This window comes from Lithobates pipiens, unplaced genomic scaffold (genome assembly GCF_037356315.1).
Source record: "Lithobates pipiens isolate NorthernLeopardFrog02 unplaced genomic scaffold, aLitPip1_a1.2 Scaffold_16, whole genome shotgun sequence".
Taxonomy (NCBI): domain Eukaryota; kingdom Metazoa; phylum Chordata; class Amphibia; order Anura; family Ranidae; genus Lithobates; species Lithobates pipiens.
In genome coordinates this window covers 161,620,422-161,647,143 of record NW_027507748.1, presented here as the reverse complement: position 1 = coordinate 161,647,143, position 26,722 = coordinate 161,620,422, and the positions used below count along the sequence as shown (strand labels likewise).

The window sequence follows — 26,722 nt, the reverse complement described above, 5'->3', positions numbered from 1 at the left end:
GAATTGCAAGATGAGAAACAGGTTAAACTTACTGACAGCACCCTTTAGATTGAGGCAGCAGGAATGCTGGCCAGTGGTTTTAAAATAGTTTTCCTAAAGTCTACAAACTACAAAAGTGAGGCACATTTAAATATGGCACCAATATGAATAGAGCTGAGCAGAGCTGATGCATATCTCATATAAAGAATATAATTAAGAACATATGTACATGTTCTGAAGTTTTTTATGTGTTTATATAGACAAGTGATTTCTAAACTACCTCCTGACACAAGAGCATTGACTCCTAAAGATGTCTATAGCTTGCATGACACAAAAGCATTGACTCCTGAAGATGCCTATAGCTTGCACACAAAAAAACAAAACATTTGCCATATAAATTTAAATGCATGAACATATCCACTTACTTTTTATACACACAAGAAAAAAGTGCACCACCTGTGTTACACAGCACACAAAACAGAACCTGTGACCTTGACAGCTAGGATCTTCTATTAAAGATATGAAGCTGCTGCTAATGTGATAGCTGTTGACAGATCTTATTGAAATACCAATCTTGTTGTCAACTTCCTTTCTTAGGGAACAGAAGCAAATGTCACATCGAAAGGGGAGTGAGATATTTGTTACTTTGCTTTATGCCAGATACACATAAAATGGGGACATTTATTAAATTTGTCTTAAAGCAAACCTGCGCTATGCCCATCTATTTTATATTTAAACTGTCCCCTTAATAAATTCCCACTGCAGTTCCTGAGAAGCAATAACTCTTTTTGTAAAAATACCTGCATTTTGCAAATCCATATGTCTCTAACAGCTACATTCCTGTGTCAGTCTCCTCCATCTGTAAAGTTTGTGGCTGCGGTTTGAATTATACAAAATATAAATAATCCTGTATCTCTTGGCACCTTTTTGAGGCTAGGGGGCACCTGTTCTCCCCTATGTCTCTAGATGGTGGTGTACATCTAGCAAGTACATGAACGACCAGAAAAAAAACATTTTAACAGAGATACCGGGGATGCCTAAATGTACTTAACTGCTCTCCTTCATATCTCCAAAGAAATAAGTTGGTCCGAGATATACCAACAGTTATTGGGCCAGGTGTGCCAGGGAGAATAATTTAGTATATTCAGGACGTGGGCACATCAAAACATGGCCGACAATTTTGATAGCATGGGCATGCAAATATATAATGCACTTGGGTTCTTCTGTGATCCAAGATTAATGATAGATTCCTTTTTTTTCTAAATCCGTTATTTTTATCTGATGCACTTTTGCATTCTGTCTAATAATGTCTGAAAAATACTTTGGTCTTAGGCTCGGTTTCCACTGGTGTGACTTGCCATGCGACTTTGCAAACCCAAGTCGCATGACAAGTCAATAAGTCATACCTCATGATTTCCAATGAGTACTGTTCATATTTGTGCGACTTCAAAGTAGTCCCTGCACTACTTTGGTCCCACTTTCACATAAATTGAGGTCCATAGACCTCAAGAATACACAGGCATTGTTTCAAACCGCATCAAAATTGTGGGACTGTCAGGTCGCAATAGTGGAAACCTAGCCTTAATCAAAAAGTTTGGCATTAAACTGATACAATTAACCTAGACTGAAAATGTTGTATATTATAATATTTACAGTTTATTCACCATGCACAATGCAGTACTAAGTAACTAACACAATCATTTAAATGCTAACTGTGTAGCCTTAGATTTCAAAAAAAGATGTATAGCAATTAGCTGATGTAACATATTTGTCAGAAGGCTAACGATTGTATCTTTTTTTTTGTTTTTTTGTTTTGTTTTTCGTTTTTTTGCGTATAGAAAAAGGTGGGTCTCGGATTCCATATTGTACACGCCTAACAAACAAAAAAAATACAAATTTAGGACAACATTTGCCTTTTTTTGCATTTATTACAGTAGCCCAAATGGTCCTCAAAGTTTTAGCGCATATCAAGGGCTATCAGAGTACAATATATATGGCTGCTATTAAAATTAATATTAAAAATGTTGTCAGAAAAACTTGGTAATAATTACAGTATGTACAAGCTTTGATGGTGTCATTAGGGCAGAAGAACCTAGCAAATTAACCACTGATGGGTACCACTGATAGGTGGCTCTGATAGGTGGCTCTGATAGGTGGCTCTGATAGATGGCTCTGATAGGTGGCTCTGATAGGTGGCTCTGGGCGGCACTGCTGGGCACTGATGGGCGGCACTGCTGGGCACGGATATGTGGCACTGGGGTGCAGCACCTTTGTTTAGGCAGACTGTGGGCACTGCTGGGTGGCACTGTGGGCACTGCTGGGTGGCACTGTGGGCACTGCTGCATGGCACTGACGGGGGGACACATTGTTTATTTAGGCAGGCAAAGCAGGGGGCAGGTGGGCACTGGCAGGGGGCAGGTGGGCACTGGCAGGGCTGGCCGTGATCGGGACTGATGTCCTGATCACGGCCGCCGGTGATCAGCTTTTTTTTTCTCCTCGCGCTATCAGCGCGAGGAGGAATAATAGCCGATTACCGGCTCCGTTATATCACATGATCAGCTGTCATTGGCTGACAGCTGATCACGTGATAAGGGGTCGGGATCGACCCCTTGCACGGATCGGTGATCAGGGGAGTCTCGTAGACTCGCCGATCACAGAGCGCGCCGTGCGTGCCCCTCAGGGGGCGCGCAGGGCGCTCGTGCACGGGACTACGTCTATTGACGTCGTCCCGGAAAAGGAGATCCACGTTGTAGCCGTCATTTGGCTATAGCGCGGATCTCAAGTGGTTAAAAAGGATGCAAGTTTTGAGTCTCAGGGGCTTTCTTTTAAATACTAGAAAAAAGAAAGTGGAACAAAATCGGATACCAGTCAGGTCTCTTCTTTTATTCTTTTTGGAAAATGAAGCAAGGAATCGAATTGGTCCATAGATCCATGTTTTAGCATATACAGTATATAGTGAGTAACCATATTAATTTAGTTCATGATTAGAACTTAAAGCTGAGTTCCACCCATTTTAAAGTCAGCCGATTCAAAAAATGTAGCTGCTGACTTTTAATAAACACGCTCACATGTCCCATGGTCCAGCAATGCGGACGCACAAGCCTTGCTCCTCTCCTCCTCCTCTTTGCAGCACCAGCAATGTAACTGTGGGTGCACTGTGCATGCACGAGCTGCGCTGCACGATGTGAAAGGCTGGGAAATCTTCTGGGACCAGTGACATGTCCCGGAAAATTACAGGGAGGGAGGGGGGAGAGGTAAAGTTCCTTCTGGTGCTAGGGGGGGAAGTGGGAGCTGGGTGCCTGTGAAAATTGGGTACCCCCCCAAAAAAATGACGTGCCAAATGTGGCACATCAAAGGGTTACCAGTACTTAAAGTGGAAGTTCCATTCTTGGGTGGAACTCCGCTTTAAATGGGTATGGATGTTTACAACATGCGATAGTGTTAGACTGATTGTTATTCTGCTGATAGCGACAAATCGCCAGTGGAGCAATCACTAAAAAGGCTGTCCCCATGGAATCACCAGCTTAACCAGACAAACTAAGATGAGATGGGCTCTAAAGGGGCATTAAATTCCCTTTACTAAACCAGTGTGAAACATGGTAGTCTCTTGATATTGAGAAGCATACACAATGCAGAAAAATACTATAATACTTATTTACTCAATATCACAAAAACAAGTTCATGTTAGCAAAGGGCAAGGCTACAACTTTATGAAGGATATGCCGTTTACCACAAATATAACCATTGCCCTTGGTAAACCTGTGTCAGCATTAGAAAAAAATACCATTGCAGATAAGGTTATATGCCCTTTATGTTCAGGGGTGTAGAAATAAGGAGTAATATTCAGTGCTCCAGTAGGATACCTTCATTGGAATGGCTGGCCCTCCAATAACCCTATGTTGCATGTGATGACACCACCCACAAACCATTGGGGAAAAGAGGGCAGTACTGGGGGAAGCAAATTTCTGGAGTTGGATTTTAACAATAAACCCTTTCCTGAGTGCTTTTACTTTTTTATGATGGCTGGACAGGCATTTGACTACCCCAAAACCCCACTTGAGGGCATGAACCATGATCAATTGCACTAGCAAAGTAACGATCGCCACTAGAGTCATGATGACAAAGTTGACTCAGGGAGAGGGGGTAGAGAATGCATCTGATGGTTGAACATATTTAAGGTCAGTGCATGCATTCATTAATATTGCAATTAATGGACTCATAGGCCCACCTACTCATACCATATCAACATCCCTGATACTTCCAGCAGGCCATTACTTCCATCACAAATCCAAAACATAATACATTTATTAATCATTTTAGAATAGTGGGTGAAGGCATGTAAATTATTTTTTTCCCCTTGGGTCAACTGTACATCCATAGTCTTTTGTTTATTTTAGTCCACCCCACTATAATATGTCTAATTATACTGTCTAATTGTTCCCAAATTTCTGCTTTATAGAGCCAATAGTTATCACATAGGGCACTGATATTAAGCATTCATTTTGTAATGGCTGTATCTATTCTAGATGAACAATTGTCCCAAAGGCAAAATGGAATGGCCTCATTTACTATCCTAAATGATATACATTGTTGAGGAAAGTGGGACGTACATATACATTCTATTTTAATAAGACTTATTATGTATCATATGAAACTACTTGCTGGTAGTCTACTTCTTCAGTTTTGCTGATTTTCCTTTATTTATCATTTTTGTTCACACAAAGAAACAATATTGTGTAGCAGATTTTATGTACACAGAGAACAGCATAACAATATAAATAAAAGTAACTGCTTATGGGTATGAAATGACATCTGCTAGACTGCATTCTGGGTACGTGACTTAACCGAGTGAAAGCATTTGTCAGAAAACAGACATTTGTTCAAACACCGAGAGACGCTAGCGGGGATTAATTAAATTTCATGTATCAAAATCAATACCACTGTATGTTCCCTATGAGTTTTGCAATGCCGGATTTCATGCACTGTATTTATTGCTCTCATAAACCAACTTGTAAGTTTTTGACAAAATGAAAATAATGAAGAGTAGAGAAGCCTGTCTAATAATATATAAAAATCTCACAGGGACCCTCCCCTTTCTGTATGGAGGTACAGAATGATGTATTTGTTTTAAGAGGGCTATCTACATTGTAGTCCCTTTGATGGGATGCTCTGTGTGTATGGTTATCAATAATACTCTGTTACCTTTTGAGCATTGCGCATTGAGCATTGCCTAGAGGCGATTCAGTTCGCATTGTGCGCTATACAAGTATTTCATTCATTCATTCATTGCAGGTATTTTTTTTATTCTGTCTGTATTAGTATAAATGTTGGATGCTGCATTCTCGCATTGAAATTAGATATATTGTTCCCTTGCTCGCCTTTCTTCTTTTGTAGTACTGCAGACAGGCTTGTCATTGACATGCACTTTGGATGACCTTGCTTTCTTTCCTATGCACAGATCTGTACATGGGGTTTATCACCTGGATGTGACCTGTAATAAGATCTTGTTAGCTGTTGGCTGCAACTGCCAAAGTTGTCTTATGACAGGGGGTCAGGCAAGCCAAAATATCTGACCGGCTGCTATCTCTGTTACTTCAAATAGTCTGAGAATGACTTGCAAATTCATAGGCGATCGCTCATTAGAGTCAACAGAGCCCATGGAACAAACAGATCACCACCGAGGACATTGCTGTATAAAAGTGAAACCTGTTCCATGTCCAAGCCAACAATTCTGGCTTTGACTATCTAATTTTGGAAGTCCTATTACCCATGCTACATATTACTTTGCTTAACTTAACACATATTTCATCCATTTTTGTTTTTCTACATTTAGCACAATTTGTACATCTGTCAGATGTCCGGGGTAAAATAAAAACTTGTTTATGGGGTTGGCAAAGGATTCCAAAATCATTGTCTTGTCCACTCCAAGCAGCTACATAATAGCTATAATGCTGACTTGTACATGAAAGGGTCAAATATTAAAGGACAACTCCAAAAAAAAATCCCACTCAATGTTTTTTCTTTAACTTGGCAGAACCCTAGCCAAAATTTGATGCATTTAATAGTCAATTCAAAGTTAAAATAACAAACTAAATTTTTCTGAAATACTCATCTTCAATAGAAACATTTCTTCTGCAGTACATATTTCTTCCACTAGATGTCCTCAGTTTGATGGTCAGTATCATTCAACTCACTTTCTTTGAGCCTGGGTTATCCTGGACCTGTCCCAGATGAAAGGAGAAGCAGCACAGTGATGCTCTATTACTCTGCTTTCTCTACCTATTAGAATGGTTTTGACCATATGAAGTGATTCACACCTTCTGCTGCTTCTTCATGTTCCAGCCCTGCGGTAAAGGGACAGCAGGAGGTTGATACTAGGTCAAATCCACACTCTTACTGCTTACATTTTAAAAATGTAATTATGATTACATTGCACTAATAGGGCCTGCCCTATATGCTCTGCAGAAATTTGGGCCTAAGGTGTTGGTGTTGCCACAACACTGTAAGCCCTCAAAGAGACTCTTGGTGGGCGCTGGAATGCCCTGCTGTGAACTATTATATCAAGAATTTTAATTACATGTCATTGTTGAATAGTGGTAGAAAAATTGGGCCTTTGGTGGTTGTGGTGGTGGTGCTGATGCCACAACACTGCAGGTCCTCACAGTTACTCTGGGTGGGCGCTGGAATGCCCTGCTGTGAACTGTTATATCAAGAATTGTAATTACATGCCGTTGTTGAACAGTGGTAGAAAAATTGGACCTTTGGTGGTTGTGGTGGGGGTGGTGCTGGTGCCACAACACTGTAAGTCCTCAGTTACTCTCGGTGGGCGCTGGAATGGGCCCTGCTGTGAAATATTATATCAAGAATTGTAATTACATGCACCTGTTAAACAGGGGCTGAAAAATTGGGCCTTAGGCACTGGTGCCACAACACTGCAATCCCTCGCAGATACTCTAGTTGGAGTGCAGGAATGAGCCCTGCTGCAAATTATTGCATCAAAAATTGTAATTACATGCCCCTGTTAAACAAGGGCTGAAAAAATTGGGCCTTAGCCACTGGTGGCAGCACCCAGAACCAAAAATGTTCTGCCAAGCTATCAGGATCATTGAAGAGGATAGTCAGTCAACATAACAGGACAGTCACTCAGCATCAGCATAGGCAGTCTTGAAGGGATGTGACATTTCAATAAAAATTATTCGGTTACATCAGATTTAGGTGCTTGGTAGCTGGTGGTGACCCAAGACTGATTCATCTTTATGAAGGTCATTCGATCAACCGAGTCGGTGGACAGGCGCACCCTGTGATTACAAAGCCTCCAGCAGCACTGAATGTGCGTTCCGAAAGAACGCTGGATGCAGGACAGACCAGTAGCTCAATTGCATACTGTGCAAGCTCTGGCCAGTGATTCATCCTCAAGACCCAGTAACCCAGAGGATTTTTGGTGGGAAAGATGTCCAAGTCTGACCTTGCCCCTAAGTATTCCTGCACCATGTAAATCAGATGCTGGCATTGGTTGCTGGAACCGATCATACCTTGGTGCTGCGGACTAAAAAATTGTCTGAACGCATCGGTCAACACGTTGTCCAGGACCAGGAGTTTGTAACCTTCCAGTTTCTGGGAAAGCGTTGCACAGACCTTTCTGCAAGGCCTCCCGGAGATGTCTCATCCTCTGCTCCCTCTGCAATGGCAAGATAAGGTCCGCAACCTTACCCTTGTACCGATGATCAAGGAGAGTTGCCAGCCAGTAATCCCTCTCTGTGATCCGCTGAATACGAGGATCCTTCTGCAGGCTTTGCAGGATCAGGGAGGCCATGCAGCCATAGGTTAGCTGAGGCATTCGGTCCGGAGTCCTCTGGGTCACTAAGGACGACATGATCCACAGCCACCTCCTCCCAGCCACGTAAAAGCCACAGGTTTCTGGGGACTGTAAATCATCCCTAAAAAACTGCTGCTGCTGATGCCGAGCGCCAGGCTCCACCTCCATGCTGACACAATCATCCTACCCTCCTCCTCCTCCTCCTCCTTCTCCTCCTCTTCCTGTGTGATCGGTGTGAGAGGAATACTGTCTGGAAAAAGGGGGCCTTGAGAGGCAAGGAAGTACTCCTCTTCCTGCCTCTGTTCTGCCTCAAGTGCCCTGTCCATTATTCAATGCAGCGTGTGCTCCAACAGGTGGCCAAGAGGTACAGTGTCACTGATGCATGCGCTGTCACTGCTCACCATCCTCGTGGCCTCCTCAAATGGTGACAGGACCGTGCATGCATCCCTGATCATGGGCCACTGGCGTGGGGGAAAAAAAGAGCTCCCCTGTCTTGGTGCCGTAGTCGCACACGTACTCATTGATGACCCTCTGCTGCATGTGCAGCCACTGCAGCATGGCCATCGTTAAGTTCCACCTGGTGGGCATGTCACAGATGAGGCGGTTCTTGGGCAGGTTCAACTCCTTTTGGAGCTCAGCCAGCCAAGCACTGGCATTATTTGACCAGCGGAAATGAACACAGACTTTCCTGGCCTGCCTCAGGACATCCTGTAAGCCCGGGTACCTGCCCATGAACTGCTGCACCACCAAGTTAAGCACATGAGCCACACAAGGCACATGGGTCAGTGGTCCCTGTCGGAGGGCGGAGAGGAGGTTGGTGCCATTGTCACAAACCACCATTCCTGGCTTAAGCTGGCGTGGCATCAACCGCCTCTTAGCCTGCCCCTGCAGAGCTGACAGAATATCTGCCCCAGTGTGGCTCCTGTCCTATCTGCCCCAGTGTGGCTCCTGTCCCCCAAGCACACCAGCGCAAACACAGCATGGCATCTTTTTGCCTGCGTACTTGCATAGCCCCTTGAATGCCTATGGAGCACCGCTGGTTCCAAGGACAAAGCACAGGAAGGGCCATGGAGGAAGAAGAAGAGGAGGTGGTGGAGGAGAGAGGTGTGTCACAACCAGTAGTAGCATTTTGGAGGCGTGGTGGCAGAACAACCTCCAACACTACTGAAGCTTGTCCTGCATCCTTCCCACCTGCCAGAAGAGTGACCCAATGCGCAGTGAAAGATAAGCAACGTCCCTATCCATGCCTGCTGGACCATGAGTCAGCGGTAATATGCACCTTACCGCTGACTGCCCTGTCCAGCGAGGCATGGACATTGCCTTTTACATGCCGGCAGAGAGCCAGAATCGCCTTCCGTGAGAAAGTGGCATTTGGGAACCTGCCACTGAGGAACCACACATTGCACAAACTCACAAAAGGGGGCCGAGTCTACCAACTGAAAAGGCAGCAGTTGAAGTGCTAGCAATTTAGCCAAGCTAGCATTCAACTGCTGGGCATGTGGATGGCTGGGAGTGAACTTCTTTTGACGGTCCAGCAGCTGGGGCAGGGAAATTTGCCTGCTACAATCGAACGTCTGTGTACTGCTAGCAGAGTGCCCGCAAGTACTTGGCTGTAACACACCTAATTCTACACCTTCATTCCTCTCTGTGCAGGTTTCAGAGAGGACTGAAGGTATAGTGGGGTTGGAGATCCCATCTGATGAGGAGCAAGGAGAGGTCCACTTTGTTCTTTGGTGTGGGTCTTTAAGGTACACTTGCCAACGAGCTGCATGGCAGGTCAACATATGTCTGGTCAAGCATGTGGTGCCCAAGTGGCTGATGTTTTAGCCACGCGAGATACGCTTGATACATATGTTGCAAATAGCAGCAATGCGATCTGATGGACTCGTCTCAAAAAAGGCCCACACCAAAGAACTTCTGAAATAACGTGCAGAGGCAGCGCCCTGCACAGGCGGAGTTCTGCAGTGCGATTCAGTCGGTGTGCTGCCATTAAGTTGACCCCTGGAGGGCATCCTGCCTCATTGGAGATGTGCCTCCTCCTCTTCCTCTCTATCAGGCACCCACGTGGAGTCAGTGACCTCATCATCCCCTCCCTCTTCATCACTGGAGCAAACCTGGCAATATGCTGCAGCTGGTGGAACATGACTGCCAGATTGCTGTCCTTCTTGAGCATCCCCTCTCCCTGGGCTCACGCTACTGCCTTCCTCTAGCTGGGTATCATCATCAGAGCCTTCAAAATGCTGGGCATTCTCCTGAAGCATGTACCTAACACTGTGCTCAAACAGTTTGGGGGACTCAGGAGGACATGGTGGGTCTAGGGAAGGTGTGACTGATGCCATTGAGAACAGGGAAGAGGACGCGTTGGCAGCTGCTTTGCCAGTACCCAGAGCCTGGATGAGAGAGGATGAGGAGAACGAGGTGGGCTTGGTCATCCACTCTACCAAGTCTTCGGCATGTTGTGGCTCAATGCGTCCAGCTGCCGAAAGTAAGGACAAGTGTGTCCCATGGCCATGTGCTGATGATGCACCACGTCCGCAACCAGCACTGTTGCCTCTAGACACAGAGCCTGCTTGCCCTCTTTTATTGGCTTGTGACTATCTGCCTCTCCTTGTTGGCCTTCCAGACATACTAATGGCCTGCAAGGAGATGAGAACACCAGCAATTGGGGTAGCTTTAGGTGCACACTGAGCAGATGATGCAGTACACCGACTGTAATTACTGCAGCTGCCTGCCTGTGGTATAGGATCTGAAGAACACGAGAAATTTGGGTAGCTTCAGGTGTATACTGTGCAGGTGGCACAATACATGGACTGTAATTGCTGAAGCTGCCTGTGGTATAGGAACAGAACAACACGAGCAATTGAGGGTAGCTTCAGGTGTATACTGTGCAGGTGGCACAATACATCGACTGTAACTGCTGCAGCTCATGCTTGGCCAATCATCAACCAGCAATGCACTGTGATGGTGCAGTGCATTGTGGGCCATGAGCACCACACGAATATGGCGAGAACGGCTCACAAAGTTCTGGCTTCGCCGAACGGGCGAACACCCCAGCTCATCCCTAGTTAATACCATAATAAAGTGCTGGAGTTTTGCCCAATCATAGTGGCGGGTAGACTGCTAGGTACCTACACTATACTTTTTAGTGGGTTGCTTTTCTTTTCTTTAGTGATTATCACTTTAACCACTTGCCTACTAAGCACTTTTAGCCCCTTCCTGAGCAGGCCAATTGTCAGCTTGCAGCGCTGTCGCACTTTGACAATTGCGCGTCATGCAACATTGTACTCAAACAAAACGTATAATTTTTTCACACAAATAGAGCTTTCTTTTGGTTGCATTGAATCACTACTGGGTTTTTTTTCTAAACAAATGAAAAAAGCCTGAACAATTAAAAAATAAAAATAAAAAGTTTTCATAGTGTGTTATAAAATTTTGCAAACCAGTCATTTTTCTCCTTCACTAATGTGCGCTGACGAGGCTGTGCTGATGGACACTGATAGGCTGCACTGATGGGCACAGATGAGCAGTTATAGGTAGCACTAGTGGGCACTGATGAGGCTGCACTGGTGGGCACTAATAGGGGGCACTGATGGGCACTGATAGGCTGCACTGATGGGCAATTATGAGGCATCACTGATGAGACAGCACTCATGGGCACTGAGGCAGCACTGATGAGAAGGCACTGATGGGCACAGATTGGCAGCACTGGTGGGTGCTGTTGGGACTGCTGATTGGCTCTTTACCTCCATTTGTGATCAGTAGTTTCCTCTGGACACTGTGATCATGGAGCACCTTGCCCGTGCCCTGCAACGGGCGCAATCATAGGAGGCCGTCATATGATGGCCTCCCAGAACTAGCTATCTGCACTGTTGCCAATATTCAGCTATAGCACGGTCATCTAGTAGTTAAAGTGGTTCTAAACCTCAGTCGTGGAATTTGAGCAAAGCTCATATATCTGCAGTGTTTACTTGTGTCTTTCCAAAGCTCTAAGTGTCGTTTCTATCTGGTACTTTGTCCCTCTGTTATCAGCATGGGTCTCTTCTGAGAAGTTTTCCTGACACATGAGATGCATTTGTGTCGGGGGGGGGGGGGGGTGCACAGTGTGTAGCTGGTCTATTTACAACATAACTCTTCAGCTGTGTGGAGGTGGGTGTGTTCCTTTCCTCCAATCAGCGCTCACACACTGTAACTACAGTTTCTCTGTGCTGCTGACAGATGAAGCAAAAGATTTTTTAACGCGATCTGCACTTTTGAAAAGGTGTAAAGAAAATCGCAGATAAACAAGTAAAACTTGTAGAAGGATTTGTTTTATCTCTGTGTATCATATGAAGCTGTTCACTTCACTTGATATATGTGAGGGTTTACAACCGTTTTAAGTACCAGGAAAATTTTGCTATCTAATTATATCATTTTTTAAATGCATTTCAGGATGTTAGTTCTTCCTTTTTATGATTTATTTCAAGATGTTACAAGCTAACATTTTGCTAATATGGAACATTTTGTCTTATTTTTATTTTTTAAATGTACTTGGCTGTATATCTGCATTCTCTTCTTTTTATTTGTTATTCTTTTACAGGTGGATTAGTAGAATTAACTCGGCGGCTTCTGGTTATGCAGAGAGAGAGCGGATTAAACAAGATCAAGGTAGCCAAAAATATTTTAGAGGGCCCATTAAAGACATCAAAACATCAATTCCTTTATTTTTGTATTGCTTTGCAGCAGATGATGTGCATTAGCTGTACTAAAATGAAAAGCATGTTTAATTACACATTTCAATAATACGTTTTTTTTTTTTAATACAGCATATATGAACTTTTTAAATGAATCATTCTACCCAATTTTTTGGGCAAGGATATATCATTCTCTTGTATTTTTTTATATTACTAAAAAGGCAACAATTCATGTAAAAATTATACTTTTCAATTTTGTTGTAGGGGTTATTATAAAAGGGTCTCACTCTTCGATTGGTAGTTTTTTTTTTTTTTTTTTTTTTTGTTTATATTAAATTATGAATGATGAAACGTGATCTACTGCAGCAGGGGAACAAGGCATGGCATTGGGGAAGAGGTGGCAATTCAAGTGGATAGATTTCACTTTTGGACTCCCCAAGAGATATAAAGCCATGCGTATGATTTAACCATCCACTGTACACCTATAATAGGCATTGCAACAAGACCCCCAAAGTCAGTTGTTGTAAACTAGCGGGGCAACCGCTATGTGGTACTGTAAAGTAAATAGAGTATACACACAAAAACGCAGAGAATATGCAAATGTACTTGTATAATAGAGAAATTCAATGAATACATAAAGGAAAACATATACAGTAGTTAGACATAGCACAGGCTGCACATTATTACTTTACGTTTGGAGAGAATGACTTTAGAAGAGAGGTGTATATGTCTCTGAAACAATACTATGTAATATTCTCCCTCTTTGCTGTGCACCAGGGTTCCATATAATGGCTCTTTTGGACTAGATAGCCAAAAGCCAACAGGATGTATGGGGGCAGTATAATCAGGTTGTTTTTCTGTATGGTTGTGTTCTAATACTTGATATTTTTTCATATAGGCTATGGGGGAGATTTACTAAAACTGAAGCACTTAGATTCTGGTGCAGCTGTAAATGGTAGCCAATCAGCTTGTAACTTCCACTTGTTCAATTAAGCTTTGGCAATAAAACCTGGAAGCTGTTTTTATATGCAGAACTGCACCAGATTTTGCATGTTCCAAATAACCCCTTATATATTTAATATGCAATAATGCTCAACTGGCAGTAAATAACCCCTTATATATTTAATATGCAATAATGCCCAACCGGTGCTATGTAATAATGCTCAACTGGTGCTATATCTCCCTATATGCTGTCCTTTTGTCCATTTGTCCATTTGCATGTGTTTTGATGTGCTTGGTATATTCAGTTTATAATAGACTTTATTAGAGTGGGTGGATACATCACTCTGATACTAAAGCATCTGTAGTTTTTATTAAGAATTAGCTATTTGCTGCATGTATACCATTTATTAAGATGTGCAGAGCAAAATTGTAAGCTTCATGCTGATCCCAAAAAAATATAAGATAACATCAGCCATCCATATCCAATTATCAGTTTTGAGGTTGACGGGCCATTTTTTTTATCCAATTGTATTAATTAAGGGAAAACAAAGTGTTTGCATCTATCTACAGTTATTAAATATTATAAATCAGCTGAACAAAATACCATTTCTCAGTAAAGTTTGGCTTGAAGATGATACTCTTAAAACAGAAGAAGTTTCTAAATCAATTGTACAGTCATAAACACTGGTTATAGGCCAAATGACACAGAAACAATGTACTGAAAGAAACTTTAAGTTTCAAAAATGTTTAACTTATGTGAGTATGCAGCTGCATAAAAGGTTACAACAACAGTGCCTAAAATCTCTAGTACAACATCTCATCCAAGTGGATTTGTCATTTTATTTTCAAAATATGAGAAGACTCTTGGATGAGTTGTGAAACATCTTAAACATTACAGAATACAGTAAGTTTGACTGAATGTGACTAACTACTGTTCGCTATTTCATGACCCAAGTAAATTAAAAATTCTCTTACTGTCTTTGAGACTTTACCTAACTACTTTTTTTTTGTGAAAGCAAGACAACAAATACGTGGTGATGCTGTCAAGGGACAGGAAGACTCGGACAGTAACAATAGCCTGACAGAGGATCTAACTATTTGCCATTTTACTGAAATAACATGTTGCAGTCTATCGCCCCAACCCACTGATTTGATTTCCCATAATTTTCTATCCCAACAGGAATTAATGGGGACAAAGACCACTACAAAAATCCTAAAAGATATTCTCTCCCTTCCCCACTATGTCCAAAAATGTATTTCTTTATTTTTTGGTTGCAGTTGGTTTTTAAAAATTTGTTGCATACGTTATATCTTTTAGTTTAACAAAATTTGGATGGGATGAATGATCTTGCTAAGCACAGACAGAGAGAGATCCTGGATAATAAACCATTATGAACTCCAGCCAGATGTTGAAAAACTGATATTCCTGGATACTTTCCTAGGAGTATAACTATTCTATATATGAGCCATGTCAAACACCAGCCACTTTCAGACTACCCAACTCTGCACATTTTTTGTCTTACTTCTGCTATGGATAACGTCTAACATCTACAAATGTCAGAGAATGACAATTTTATATATATATATATATATATATATATATATATATATATATATATATATATATACAGTATATATAAATAATAGAGAGAGAGATATATATTAAATTATACACAAAATACAATAAAGAGGTGTATCCATAAGGTTATTAGAATGTTTTTCATTTTTCATTCAAAATTATATTGATCTGGTTTATTTTACAAATCTAATTCAATTCTTAAAAATTTATACCAGTCATTGTATGGTAGTTTTCTACTTACTAAAGCAGTATGGAATGTGAGTGTTTTATATTGTATGAAACAAAAATGGATCCATAGAAATGATAAAAATAAATGGTCATATAATAGAAGTCTGTGGACAGTTGTATTCTTTTAAAAGAATCAATGTTCGTTACCGAAAATGCTAGGCTCAAAAGAGTGTTGTCCTCTTCCATAAATTGGTTATGCTGTTTTCCTAGAAGTTTTGGACAGTACAATTATTTTTTTAAACCTGTGATCTGTCTGATGTTATCTTTATTTGGTCACCAGTGGACAAATCCCTTTTTTTTCCAGTTAATCTAAACACGCCACATTGATTAATTAAATGTTATATGTGTACTATTTTTGTAGACTACTGGAGTGAGAGCGATCAAGAAGAGGCAGAAACTCCTTCAACTCCGAAACAAGATAGTCCACCCCCGCCTTATGACACATATCCAAGACCAGCTCCAGTAAGTACTTTAATTTTCCATAGACTGCATTGATGCAATGCCGAATTTAATAATTATTTACTAAACCTATTTCTCCAAACTGATAACCAGTCATTATAGGTGTGAAAAATGTTCTACAACAAATGAAAATTCATCACTGAATGGTCTTCAATTGTTCAGTCTGGTGAGGGTGAAGTTAAGAATTTATTGGACAAGGTTGTTGACCTAATCTGATGCTTGCTCTAGTGATTCATTTCTAATCCATTATATGAATAGATTGTAAACTATTGTATAATTGAATGTATCTTTGCTGCTGGAGTGCCCTGGGTTCCCTAAAACCCAAGGTGCTCTATTATGGAAATCTCAACTGCTTTAGAAAGTAACTCAGGCTCTCAGAGAAACCACACAGAAGTGTGAGGTTATGTGGAGTCAAGTGCTGGTGCCTGCTATACTGTTCAGCAGTTATTCTCATTAATTGAGGTCAACACAAGTATATTTTTGCTTTCATTAGATCAAGCATGTCATTTAGAAACTGAAAATATTTTATTTAGTGTTGTTGCTGTCCATTTTTCAGTCATGGATACAGCCAGCTATCTTTTCTGCCACTTGACATTCTGAATTCATCTTGTGAATAATGTTAGAATTTATCAACAAGGTGTGTGGACAGCCAATACATCATGAACCTGCTGATGGGTTCACAGTTTTAAGTAAACCTGTGGTTACCGTAAACTAGGCAAACTGCCATCTAGATTTAGAAAAGTCCACTAAAGTTGCCAGTGCAGCTTTAAATTCCTTTCAGATTGCATCTGTATAAATTTATAGGCCTGTCTTCTCTTCTAGGTCTATTTACACCTTTTCAGAATATTTTAAACTGGATTAGGACCTGTGAAACAAGGAAATGTTTTGTGAAAAAAGAGGACATGTTGATAGTGGGGTTTTGTTTGGACTTGGAAAGGTTGCATGCTTACAGATGCCAGTGATGGAAATCTGTCCTGGGTCACTTTAAAGCATCATAGTGAGTGGGCTTTTGCCATAATGTGCATGTAGATATTTGTTCATTAGGCATCTTTGTATCCCAAAGGACCCCTCTTCAGCAATGTGACATTCGCAATCCCACTCTGTCCTTGCCACTAATATCTTTGCTTAGTCCTCATTTGAGATTAGAATTTTCAGCGATCTTGGCTGGCTGGTTCAGGGTGACTTCAGTCCTGCATATGCGCACAGGATTAAATCTCTTCCTGTACCCAAAGCATATCAAGAATGTGTACACTCAGCTGCACATGTTCAGTTCAGTGTATAACCAGAGGAGAATAATTAGCAAAAGAGACAAACAGAACCTTTATTGGAAAAAACAACCCGCCAGCAATTTTTTTAAAACACTTTAATTCTGCTTTAATGTGACATCACAATATAGCACAATGTATTCATAAAATGTATGGGTAGATGAGAAGAGTGATTCATTTTAATCTTGCCAATCTACATAAGTTACACAGTGGTGACATGGGTAGCATGAAAATCGTAAGAAAATAGAATAAACCTTATTTACTTACTGTTTCCCATACATGCCTTCATATGCTAGAAATCAAAGGACTGTGTTTTTTGTATAAATGGTGTTTAATGTTTTTAATATCCTGTATTCTTTTCTTAGAATTTCAGGAACTTACTGATTGACTCTGAAGTCAGTAGGTGTTTCTGCCCTTAGGCATATCATGCATAAAGACAGTATTGATTTCTCCCACACTGTATGTTTGACCCTAAGCTTTCCTACCATGAAATAAGAAATGCAATAATGCTGAATAAAACATTCAAATTGACACCTACTTTAAATTGCAGGATATGTCCTGACGGCTAACCAATAATAATAATTCTCACCTAGTGAACCTTATGCCCCATACACACTATCAGATTTTCTGCTGATTTTTGTCTTCAGATTTACCAAAACCATATAGTGCAAGGGCCTGCCTGATTGCATACACATTGAAACTCCTAAGGTTGGACCTCATATTTATATAGTTTTGGTAAATCGGAAGGAAAAAATATGCAGAAAAGCTGATAGTGTGTATGGGGCTTTAGAAACGTAAAATGCTGGATATAGTATAAGTAATGGCTAGCATACCTCACTCCTTGTTTTACAGTTTTCTGTTAGTCTGACAAACCACCTCACTAACCAAAAGGAAGCTCCGTGAGTCAGAGGAGAGTATATTTGAGCACGGAGAACAAAAATCGTGTTGCTCTTTGCTTATAACAATGTGCCCCGCCTTTGGAGAACACTGCAATATTGATATTGTTTTGCCCAGTAGCATTAGCCATTCTTTACCAAAACTTACTATGGTGTATAGTTTCACAAAAGAATTGATAGCAATTACTGTATCAATTGTTTATAAGCCATAAGTCGGGGATCTCCAAGCTATGGTCCTTCAGTTGTTGCAGAACTACACATCCCATGAGGCATTGTGAAAACTCTAACATTGACAGATATAAATAGGCATTATGGAAATTGTAGTTCCTGAACAACTGGTGGGCCATAGTTTAGAGACCCTTGCAATAAGTAATGTCCTGGAGTGGAGTATAAATAATGTTTTTATATATATGGTTTTTGAGGCTGAGTTCACATATGTGCAAATTGGATGCGGATTTCCTCGCATCCAATATGCATGAAATGCTCAATGGAGCCGGTTCACATAGGTCCAGGGTGGCCACTTGCTTGTCTCTTTTTTCAAAGGGGCAGGCAACTTCGTGTTCTGGATCACATAGTGTCTAGTGCATGCCTCGCCAGTTCCTCTTGGTTGCATTACAAACGGGAAAGTGTTAATGTGATGAAACGTGTAGCTCTTACCTGCAAGAGTACTAGACTGAGAGACCCAGGGACCTGGGATATGTAATTTCTTCACAGGAAGTGTCGGGTCTCGCACTATAGACAGAGGTCATGCAACCTGTGCAGTGCTATGCTGCATGCCTCACGTTTGAACACAAACAGAAATTGCTGACACAAGAATGTGAAGATTTACTCTTCTATAGACTGTGCATACAGGCTAGCAAATGACGCAGTGAAACTACATGATAGATGCACTTTTTATGTAGGTGAAAAACACGGGTTGCAGATAGAGAGGTTTATTATGACTTTAAAATAACATTTGCTTGAAACAAGGGAAGGTTTATAATAGTCAGCTGAAACAAGGTAACAATAACAGTCTGTTTGTAGGTATTGTAGGTCTGCTACTGAAAAACTGAATAGGAATTCTTGCCATTGAAAAAAGGTATTCCACAATCTATTTCTGTTTTACAATGCTCATTACCAAAACCTGCCAGTTAAACCCTGCCTGTATACCTATGCCCACTTACTGTAGGCCACATCCTCTGTTCGCTGCTGTACTTTTATTCCCTCTATTGGGGTCATGTATTCCAGTCTGATACCGATGACCAATTATTTGTATTAAATTATATAATTTTATGATGAGGTTTTTTCAATCCTTAATGCAAATGCTTTGTACATTTTAACAATTGTACAATACTTTTGTATTAATGTTAAGTCTTATGTTTCCTCATCTTATGGGAATATTAATGTAAACCCACTGCTTGATGGTTAGAGGAGGCTGATGTTCTAAGGCTGGTGCCATGCTGGTATACAGCAATTTCACTTTCTGTGCAGTCTTAAGTGGACACGGTAATTAATTTCTAGTGATGCTAAGATAGTCCAGAAATTTCATTGAAAAATCTAAAATCACAGACTTTATTGTCATTTAAGACTATTCTGTTAAAACGTATCCTGTTGCAAACATTTTTTCTGGAAAGTCATCCTCGATGATCTACATATGTCTTAAAATGTGTAATTTGATTCCAATCTGCTGCATTTTGACTTTCTATATTTTTTCAAAAATTAGCTTGAAGTATATGTAAACCTGATCTCTAAAATTAAAACTAGTATCTTATTGTAATTTCAACAGTTTATTTTAATATTCCTAATTTTAATGATGTTTATTAAATAAAATTTATGAATTTGATTTTGGTTTTCAATTTGATTAATATGCACCTTAAAACTCCCATTTTGTAGGTACACTCGCTCTGAGAGTGCACATGTAGACAGGAAGGGGCTATATAGAGGCTGCAGAAATTTGGAAGCACTATGATGCAACAAAGTATGCAAAAAAATGAAAACATTCATTTTAAAAATAAAAGGCTGATTTGTTTATAATGTACAATGCTTTAGTAAATGGCATTCATTTTGGGATTTACATAAACTTTTAAAAAAATTTTTCCTGCAGATGACATGTGCCAGTCCATTCGTGGAGCCAAAACACAGGTTATCTTCCACTGAAACCTCACAATCCCAATCGTCCCATGAGGACTACCGCCAGGAAGCCCCAGGAAGCACCACGGATTCTCCAGTGCGAAAAACTGCGAGCCAGAGGAGATCTTGGCAGGATTTAATTGAGACACCATTAACCAGCTCAGGACTTCATTACCTTCAGACTCTTCCTCTGGAGGACTCTGTGTTCACTGATCCAGGAGTGGCCTCCCCTGATCACAGGCGGCAGTCTACACTTCCGGCTCCAAAATGCCACCAACAAGACCATTATGGCCCATTTCCCTTAGTTGAAGGCAACAGATTACAAGTACTTAGTAGCAGTGCAGCAAAGCCTCGCAGTTTTACACTTCCCAGAGATGCTGGCTTAAGCCATTGTGCTTTATTTTCACCGGTCAGTATATTGGAACCAACAGAGCCGCCACATAAACAAGAGGTACATAAGGAAGACCCTTCCGAAGAGCCAGAAGAACCCCATGAAGCAAGTAAGTATTCACTTTAGTTCAATACAATGGATGCAGTTTACAGATACATTTATTTGTAAATCTTAAAACGCACATACAGAGAAAATGTGCATGTTAGGGGTTGGGTGAAGCTTTATTGCACTAAAATGCAAAGTCTGCTTAATACATCACCTCCTCATCTTAAATTGCTGAATGATAGTTGTAAAAGCACACATCCGTAGGAAAAAAGTTAGAACATGTACTTGCCTTACACCTAGCTAGTAGAGCATGATGTCACAAGTCTTCTGGTCAGGTCCTGGGAATGCCGAAGGATCTTAAATGTCAGGAGAAGCTAGTGGTTGCGCATGTTATGGATACTTAGTGTTCTATTAGCTGGTCAGAGGAATTGTGATGTTATTCTCTGTATTGCTAAGGGTGGCTGTAAGGCAAGTATATTTTCTAACTTTCCCCCACAGGTATGTTTTTTTTACAACGATCATGCAGCAATTTGAAATGGGGAAGATACATGATATAAAAAGCTAACAACTATTAATTTACTATCTAATTGATCATGGATATGACTGCTTCCTAGGTTGATAATTTTATTATTATTGTATCAAAAATTGAGAACAGAACATAAAATATATTAAATAGTTAATCTATTCAAATCGTAGCTTACATATTGTAAATACACCATACTTCAGGAATAACACAATCCATATTTCTAATTTAGTGTGCATTTATAGTCAGCTCTAGGTGATAATCTTGGCTTTCTTTTACGGTATTTACATTTACATTATTTACTTCGAGTCATGGTTTCCCTTTTTTAAGAAACCTAATTGATCTATTCAAAGGAATGGAAAAACTCACGGTAGGACAGAAAGTACACAAAGACTGTTTATAAAGGAAACATACAGTATACTCAAATACAGAGGTTGGCCTCCTCCTGAGTCCTGACCATCTAAAATTTTAATATTTTCTAATAAACCGATCCATAACAAGCATGTAGTTTGAGTGAACTGCATGTTTGTCCCATGTCAGTGACTTTTAAGCCAGTGGATCAAGATGACAGCCTGATATTTAGAATGGCAGCCATTATATATTTATTTTAGTACAGGGTTCCATTAAGTGCTCATTATCACAGATAGTACATGAATAACCTTATTTTCACCTATCTTCTTTATATTTTACCCATTTTAACATATAGGCCAAGCTATCCAACAAAAAGGGCAGGGGTAAGGACAAACTATAAGATTGTCAGGAGGTGATTGAGCTATCACAGTAACCCTTCTTTTCCTAAAGAGACTCTATTCAATTAGGAAAAAGGAAAAAGTAACAGTCTTACTAGACCCCCCCCCCCCACCCCAACCACAACTCATATTCTCCTCGTGTGCCAGTGTTTAGGTTTGGTGATTGGTCACGTGGCCCATGCACTGCATGATAGGGAGAGGTCACATACTTCCCTGCACCGGCTTGGCAAAGGTGAGTATTTTTTGGGGGTGGGGTTTAAAGAGACTTTGTCACTTTGCCAATTTACGCTCTTTTAAAGTGATTGTAAAGGCAGAAGCTTTTTTTATCTTCATGCATTCTATGTCTCAGCTGCCCGGGACTCGCCTCCTTACTGGCTGAGACAGCAGCGCTGCACCATTTGCTCCCACTGCTGTCATCCTTAGTCCATCAGCCAGTAAGGATATAAAGGGGGGCCGGGCTGGGGCTCCATGTCTGAATGGACACAGGGAGCTGAGGCTCAGCCCGAGGGCCCCCATAGCAAGCTGCTTACTGTGGGGGCACTCAACAGGAGGTAGGGATCAGGACCACCGAAAGAGGGACTCGAGGAGAGGAGAATCTGAGCTGCTCTGTTCAAAACCATTGCACAGAGCAGGTAAGTATAACATGTTTGATATTTTTATAAAAAAAAAAAAAGAGACTATACAATTCCTTTAAGTGCATGTAAAGCCAGACCTTTTTTTGGAGGACTATTTAGAACCTCTGTCAGTTTTTGCTGTTTGCCTCCCTAATCAGTGTCTCTATTTGTTCTAGCGACCAATGTCACTAAAAAAGAATGAGAGAGGAAATCCAAAATCTTTGTATTGTCACAGAAAAAGGAGGTGAAGGGAATATCTTCTGGCGACAACTGTCTAAGAAGGGATATGTCCTTGCTTTGAAAAGATATCTTTTTACTTCCTTGTGTGTCTTTGTGACAGCACATGAAGGGGGAATGTCCCTAAAGGAACATAGCAAGCAAAGATTAATAAATAAAAAAAACAGCGAGTCATAAAACCAAAGTTTAATAATAAATAAAATAAAAATCAGCACAAAGGACATTACTTGCTGTCAATGTGATATGTCCCTTGTGCGACTGGCTCCTACTTTCGTTGAAACCTGCTGTCCTCTGAAGCCCCCCTCCACACCCAACCCCCGCCGTTGTATTCGTATGGAGTTATATGGGTTAACAGAGTTGAAGGACCAGTTATATGCATTCACCAAGAGTGCCAATTATGCCCCTATGCCCAACCTTTCTTCCCTCTTCACAAAATCTTTTTAACTTCTAGTTTCTATAAATGAAAAAAATGGAGGTGGCAGATTTTGCATTCATCTGCCCATCCTCCATTTATAGATCATGTTTATTCCATAGAGTCTATAGAAGAGCTTCTATGAATAGAGGAGGGGCAGAAAGGGCATGCATAGTTGACACTCTTGATAACTGCATATGACAAATCCTTCAGCTCTATTAACCTCCAAAAAACGAAAAGATTATGGTGGCATGGGTGGTAGGATTTCAACTGAAGCAGGAGCCAACCGAACATGGGACACATTGCATTGGTGGTATGTCATGTCCCTTGTGCTGATTTTATTTATTTTTTTACTAAACTTATGCTGGCCATACATTATATATTTTTTTTTTTTAATACAATTTCCTTTAGATTTACCTTCAACTGTGTAGTGCAAAGGCATTCCTGATTGCATACAAATTGATCGTTTATAGTGTTGACCTAATATTATATGGTTTTGATAAATTTAAAAGAAAAATGTACAATGTATGGATAGCCTCAGGCTTTAATCATTCCCTACTCTATTCAAAACAATGTGTATAAAAAGTAACTGATAAAGGCACCCCTGACAATGGGATAGCTTGTCTCAACCACTGCCACTGTCATTTTTTCTGCACAGCTTGGCTTCCATGGAAATGTTGTGAAAAATATAAAAGTAAAAATAAAATAAAAAATATAAAAAATATAATTATAAAAGATGCTGTTATCTAAATAGATTTTTTTTTGTAATCTGGTTCTTTAAGTAACATTGATTATATCCAATTATAGCATTTATTTTCTATTCCCATCATATGCAACACATAAATATGAATTTCCTAGCATGTGTGAACTTGCTGTGTCTGAACACATCACACAACAGTCTGCAGATGTTAAATCTTGTTTGATGTTTTTTGTGCATTACATGTGCATGCAACAACTAAAAACTGCTTACATTGTTCTGTTCTTTTTGTGGATCAATGTATTCATTCCACGTGATACAATGTACAGATGGCTATTCTTTATGGACAGCTGCTTGGAGATGTTTAATACAGTAGCTTGTGATGTAGCAATAGGTAGAACTCTTTGATTCTATTTTCTGTAATTATGAAAACAGTTGTTTGGAATCTGATTGTATCTGATGCAGAGTATAACCTAAATGCTTAATTTCTATATATAAGGTATGCAATTCTAATGAACACCTTCAAAGTTCATTGTAAAATTTTCTGTGGCCTGAAAGATGGCTGGCATTGTTTGTATATAAAATTGGCATATAGTTTATTTAGTCATGTGTATACATCATAATCCTCCCTGTATTCTGTTACCAGTTTGATTTAATTTGATTTAGTTTTGTTACATGAGTGATTCTACCTATTTTGTTCAGAGAATTAACTGATTTGTATTTTTATGTATATAGTTTCAAATAAAGAATATGTATAGGCCATGGATGGCTTGAGGAATGTGCATGTAATGTAGGGACAGTCACAAGGACTCCCTGCAGGTGCCAAGAATTTTTGTTCATCTGCATAGGAAATTTTCTAGTATTATGTAGCTTATGAGAGAATATTCCTTAGGGTAGTGGTCTCCTGGGAAACTGGTGTGGATGAAATTCCCAGACCAGCCACTGTGACAAGGTTGTAAAAGTGAACAGTTGCCGAGAGTCTTCCTGTTCAACAAGGATATTGGTGGGCACGCACTGTAGCATTCATTCAGACTGTGCGATTACACAAGGATTTATTGGGAATTGTGAATTGGGCGCTGGGACCCCTTTTTGTTATGTATAGCTGTATTATAACAGAAGACCTTCTTCATTATGTCCTAACATTGCACGTTTGATGTTTTGTAATATGCAAGGGGATTTAAGCATTAAGCATCATCTTCAGTCCATGGGTGACTGGCACTGAGACATGCAAAAATCATCCACTATTTATGTTCACTTAACTCCCAGTTGTAGAGCTCAGGTACTGTTCATCTGTATCTACAGTATCTACACACAGAGATGGGCAGTAATTGGTGGGCGCAAAAATAGTTTTTGAACAGTGACTTTTTAATTACTCTGTGTACCTATGAACAAGGTATGACAGTTGTTGGAGAATTTACTGGGCAATGATTAATATCAACCTTATCAGTATTCTGCAGAGCAGATTGGTTACACAAGCTTGAACAAGTTGAACTGTGGAGAGCTGTGCTATGCTATATACTCGTGTGCAAGAGACTAAGGCTTCTGGATATTGTGTTGCCAGTTAGGTTCTGTTAAGGAAATACTAAAGTAATTTGAAAATTTAAAAGATGTATGCAGTAGGTACAAACGGGTCACAGACGGCAACAAGAATGTGAAGAAGGAAATGAGGACTGGAGCACTAATGTAGTCCAAAGAGCAAATGGATTTTCGATCAAATAGCCAACATTTTTTGGGAGTTCAAAGGTCTCTCAGCTGAGCATTTTCCAGAGCCCCTTTATCAGGGTTTAAGAATAAATATGAAGTCTTGAGTAGTGGACATGCCCCCCCCCCCCCCCCAAGCAGACTGCTTTTACCTTGAAAACCTAGAAATCCAAGTCCACCACCCATCACTTACTAAACCCTGATAAAAGGGGGGGGGGGGGGGGATCTGTGAACCCCAGAAGCACGCTGACTACATGTACAGATTCTAATTGAACCCTTATTCAAATTAAATTTGCTCTTTGGTTTACAATACTTTGGTTTACCACTGCAGTCTATATGTTCTTCTCCAGTCACAATCCAAGGGAACCCTAGGAGTCCTTTTTGTGTGGGGGAGTAGCTTGCAAAATATCAAAACATTGCTACCACTTCCACACAATAAGGTGAAAATGGATATAGACCCAGGGGATCCAGCATCACCCATCTATCTTTCTGGCCAACAAAAACAGAGTTTCAAGTGACTTCTTTCCTCCCTCTTTCTGGTTGTCATTCAATTTGCAGTACTACACCAAACTGTAAATATTGGTATTATAGAGAGGATTGATAGCCAGAGGCTTGTTTTTGAAATCCTACATTGCTCCTGGTGCTACGTATATTTTTGATGCATTTAGGCTGCAATCTGTCACTTGCATTCCTCTCTGTTAGCCAGTAGATATCCATTTTAGAGTACAGTCACGCTTGTTCAGCAAATTTTGTACTGCAGTAATGGCCTCAAATACACAGTCAAAGATGGCACACTCTAATTGTTTCCTTTTTTTCTTTTTTTTTTTTTTGAAGTATGATAATTTACTATGAGCACTAGTCAGTAAAAAGTAATACTGGCTGACACCTGGGGGGCTGACTTAGTAAAGGCAAAGAGACTGTTCACAGGGATGTTGCACTTCGAAAAGGATTTTTTTTCTAGGGCTTAGGGAATGATGTAAAGCTCTGCTGATGTCCTCCATCCGATAGTATGTAAACAAAATGGCTGTTTTGTTTTTTTCCTTGTACATGATTGAGTATTCTTTGCAAAGTGAAATTTTACCAAAGATATTCTAGGCAAGTAAAAATGTTGTTGTATGATTTTTTTTTTTTTTTGTTTGTGTTATCTAGTGCTATATATATATCTCTAGACAGATTTCTCTAGAAGAATAATACTGTATGTCAACAAATTGTAATTCACCTTACACCTCCTTATGCTATTTTGACCAAATGGCACTGAAATATTTTGCTAAACACCAGAAACATTTTGGGCGAAGGGCTTTTCTTCTGGTATATACTGATTTGGCTATGTACAGTAGTTATTTAATGTCTTGTCAACTTTTGTAAACCAACTAGCTGTTGTAGCATTACCCCCTCAGGAGCCGCTGGATT

General features: G+C 40.3%; 1 protein-coding gene across 5 annotated transcripts in view; it reads left to right on the top strand.

Annotated features, from left to right (window-relative positions):
• The window catches only part of CNKSR2 (connector enhancer of kinase suppressor of Ras 2), a 468,233-nt gene that overhangs the window by 375,504 nt on the left and 66,007 nt on the right, over positions 1-26,722 (top strand). For all 5 annotated transcript variants that reach the window (XM_077480716.1, XM_077480715.1, XM_077480718.1 and 2 more), the window contains 3 exons: positions 12,372-12,439; positions 15,576-15,676; positions 19,918-20,443. In XM_077480716.1, coding sequence (XP_077336842.1) covers positions 12,372-12,439; positions 15,576-15,676; positions 19,918-20,443 — 695 coding nt within the window. The remainder of the gene's footprint in view (positions 1-12,371; positions 12,440-15,575; positions 15,677-19,917; positions 20,444-26,722) is intronic.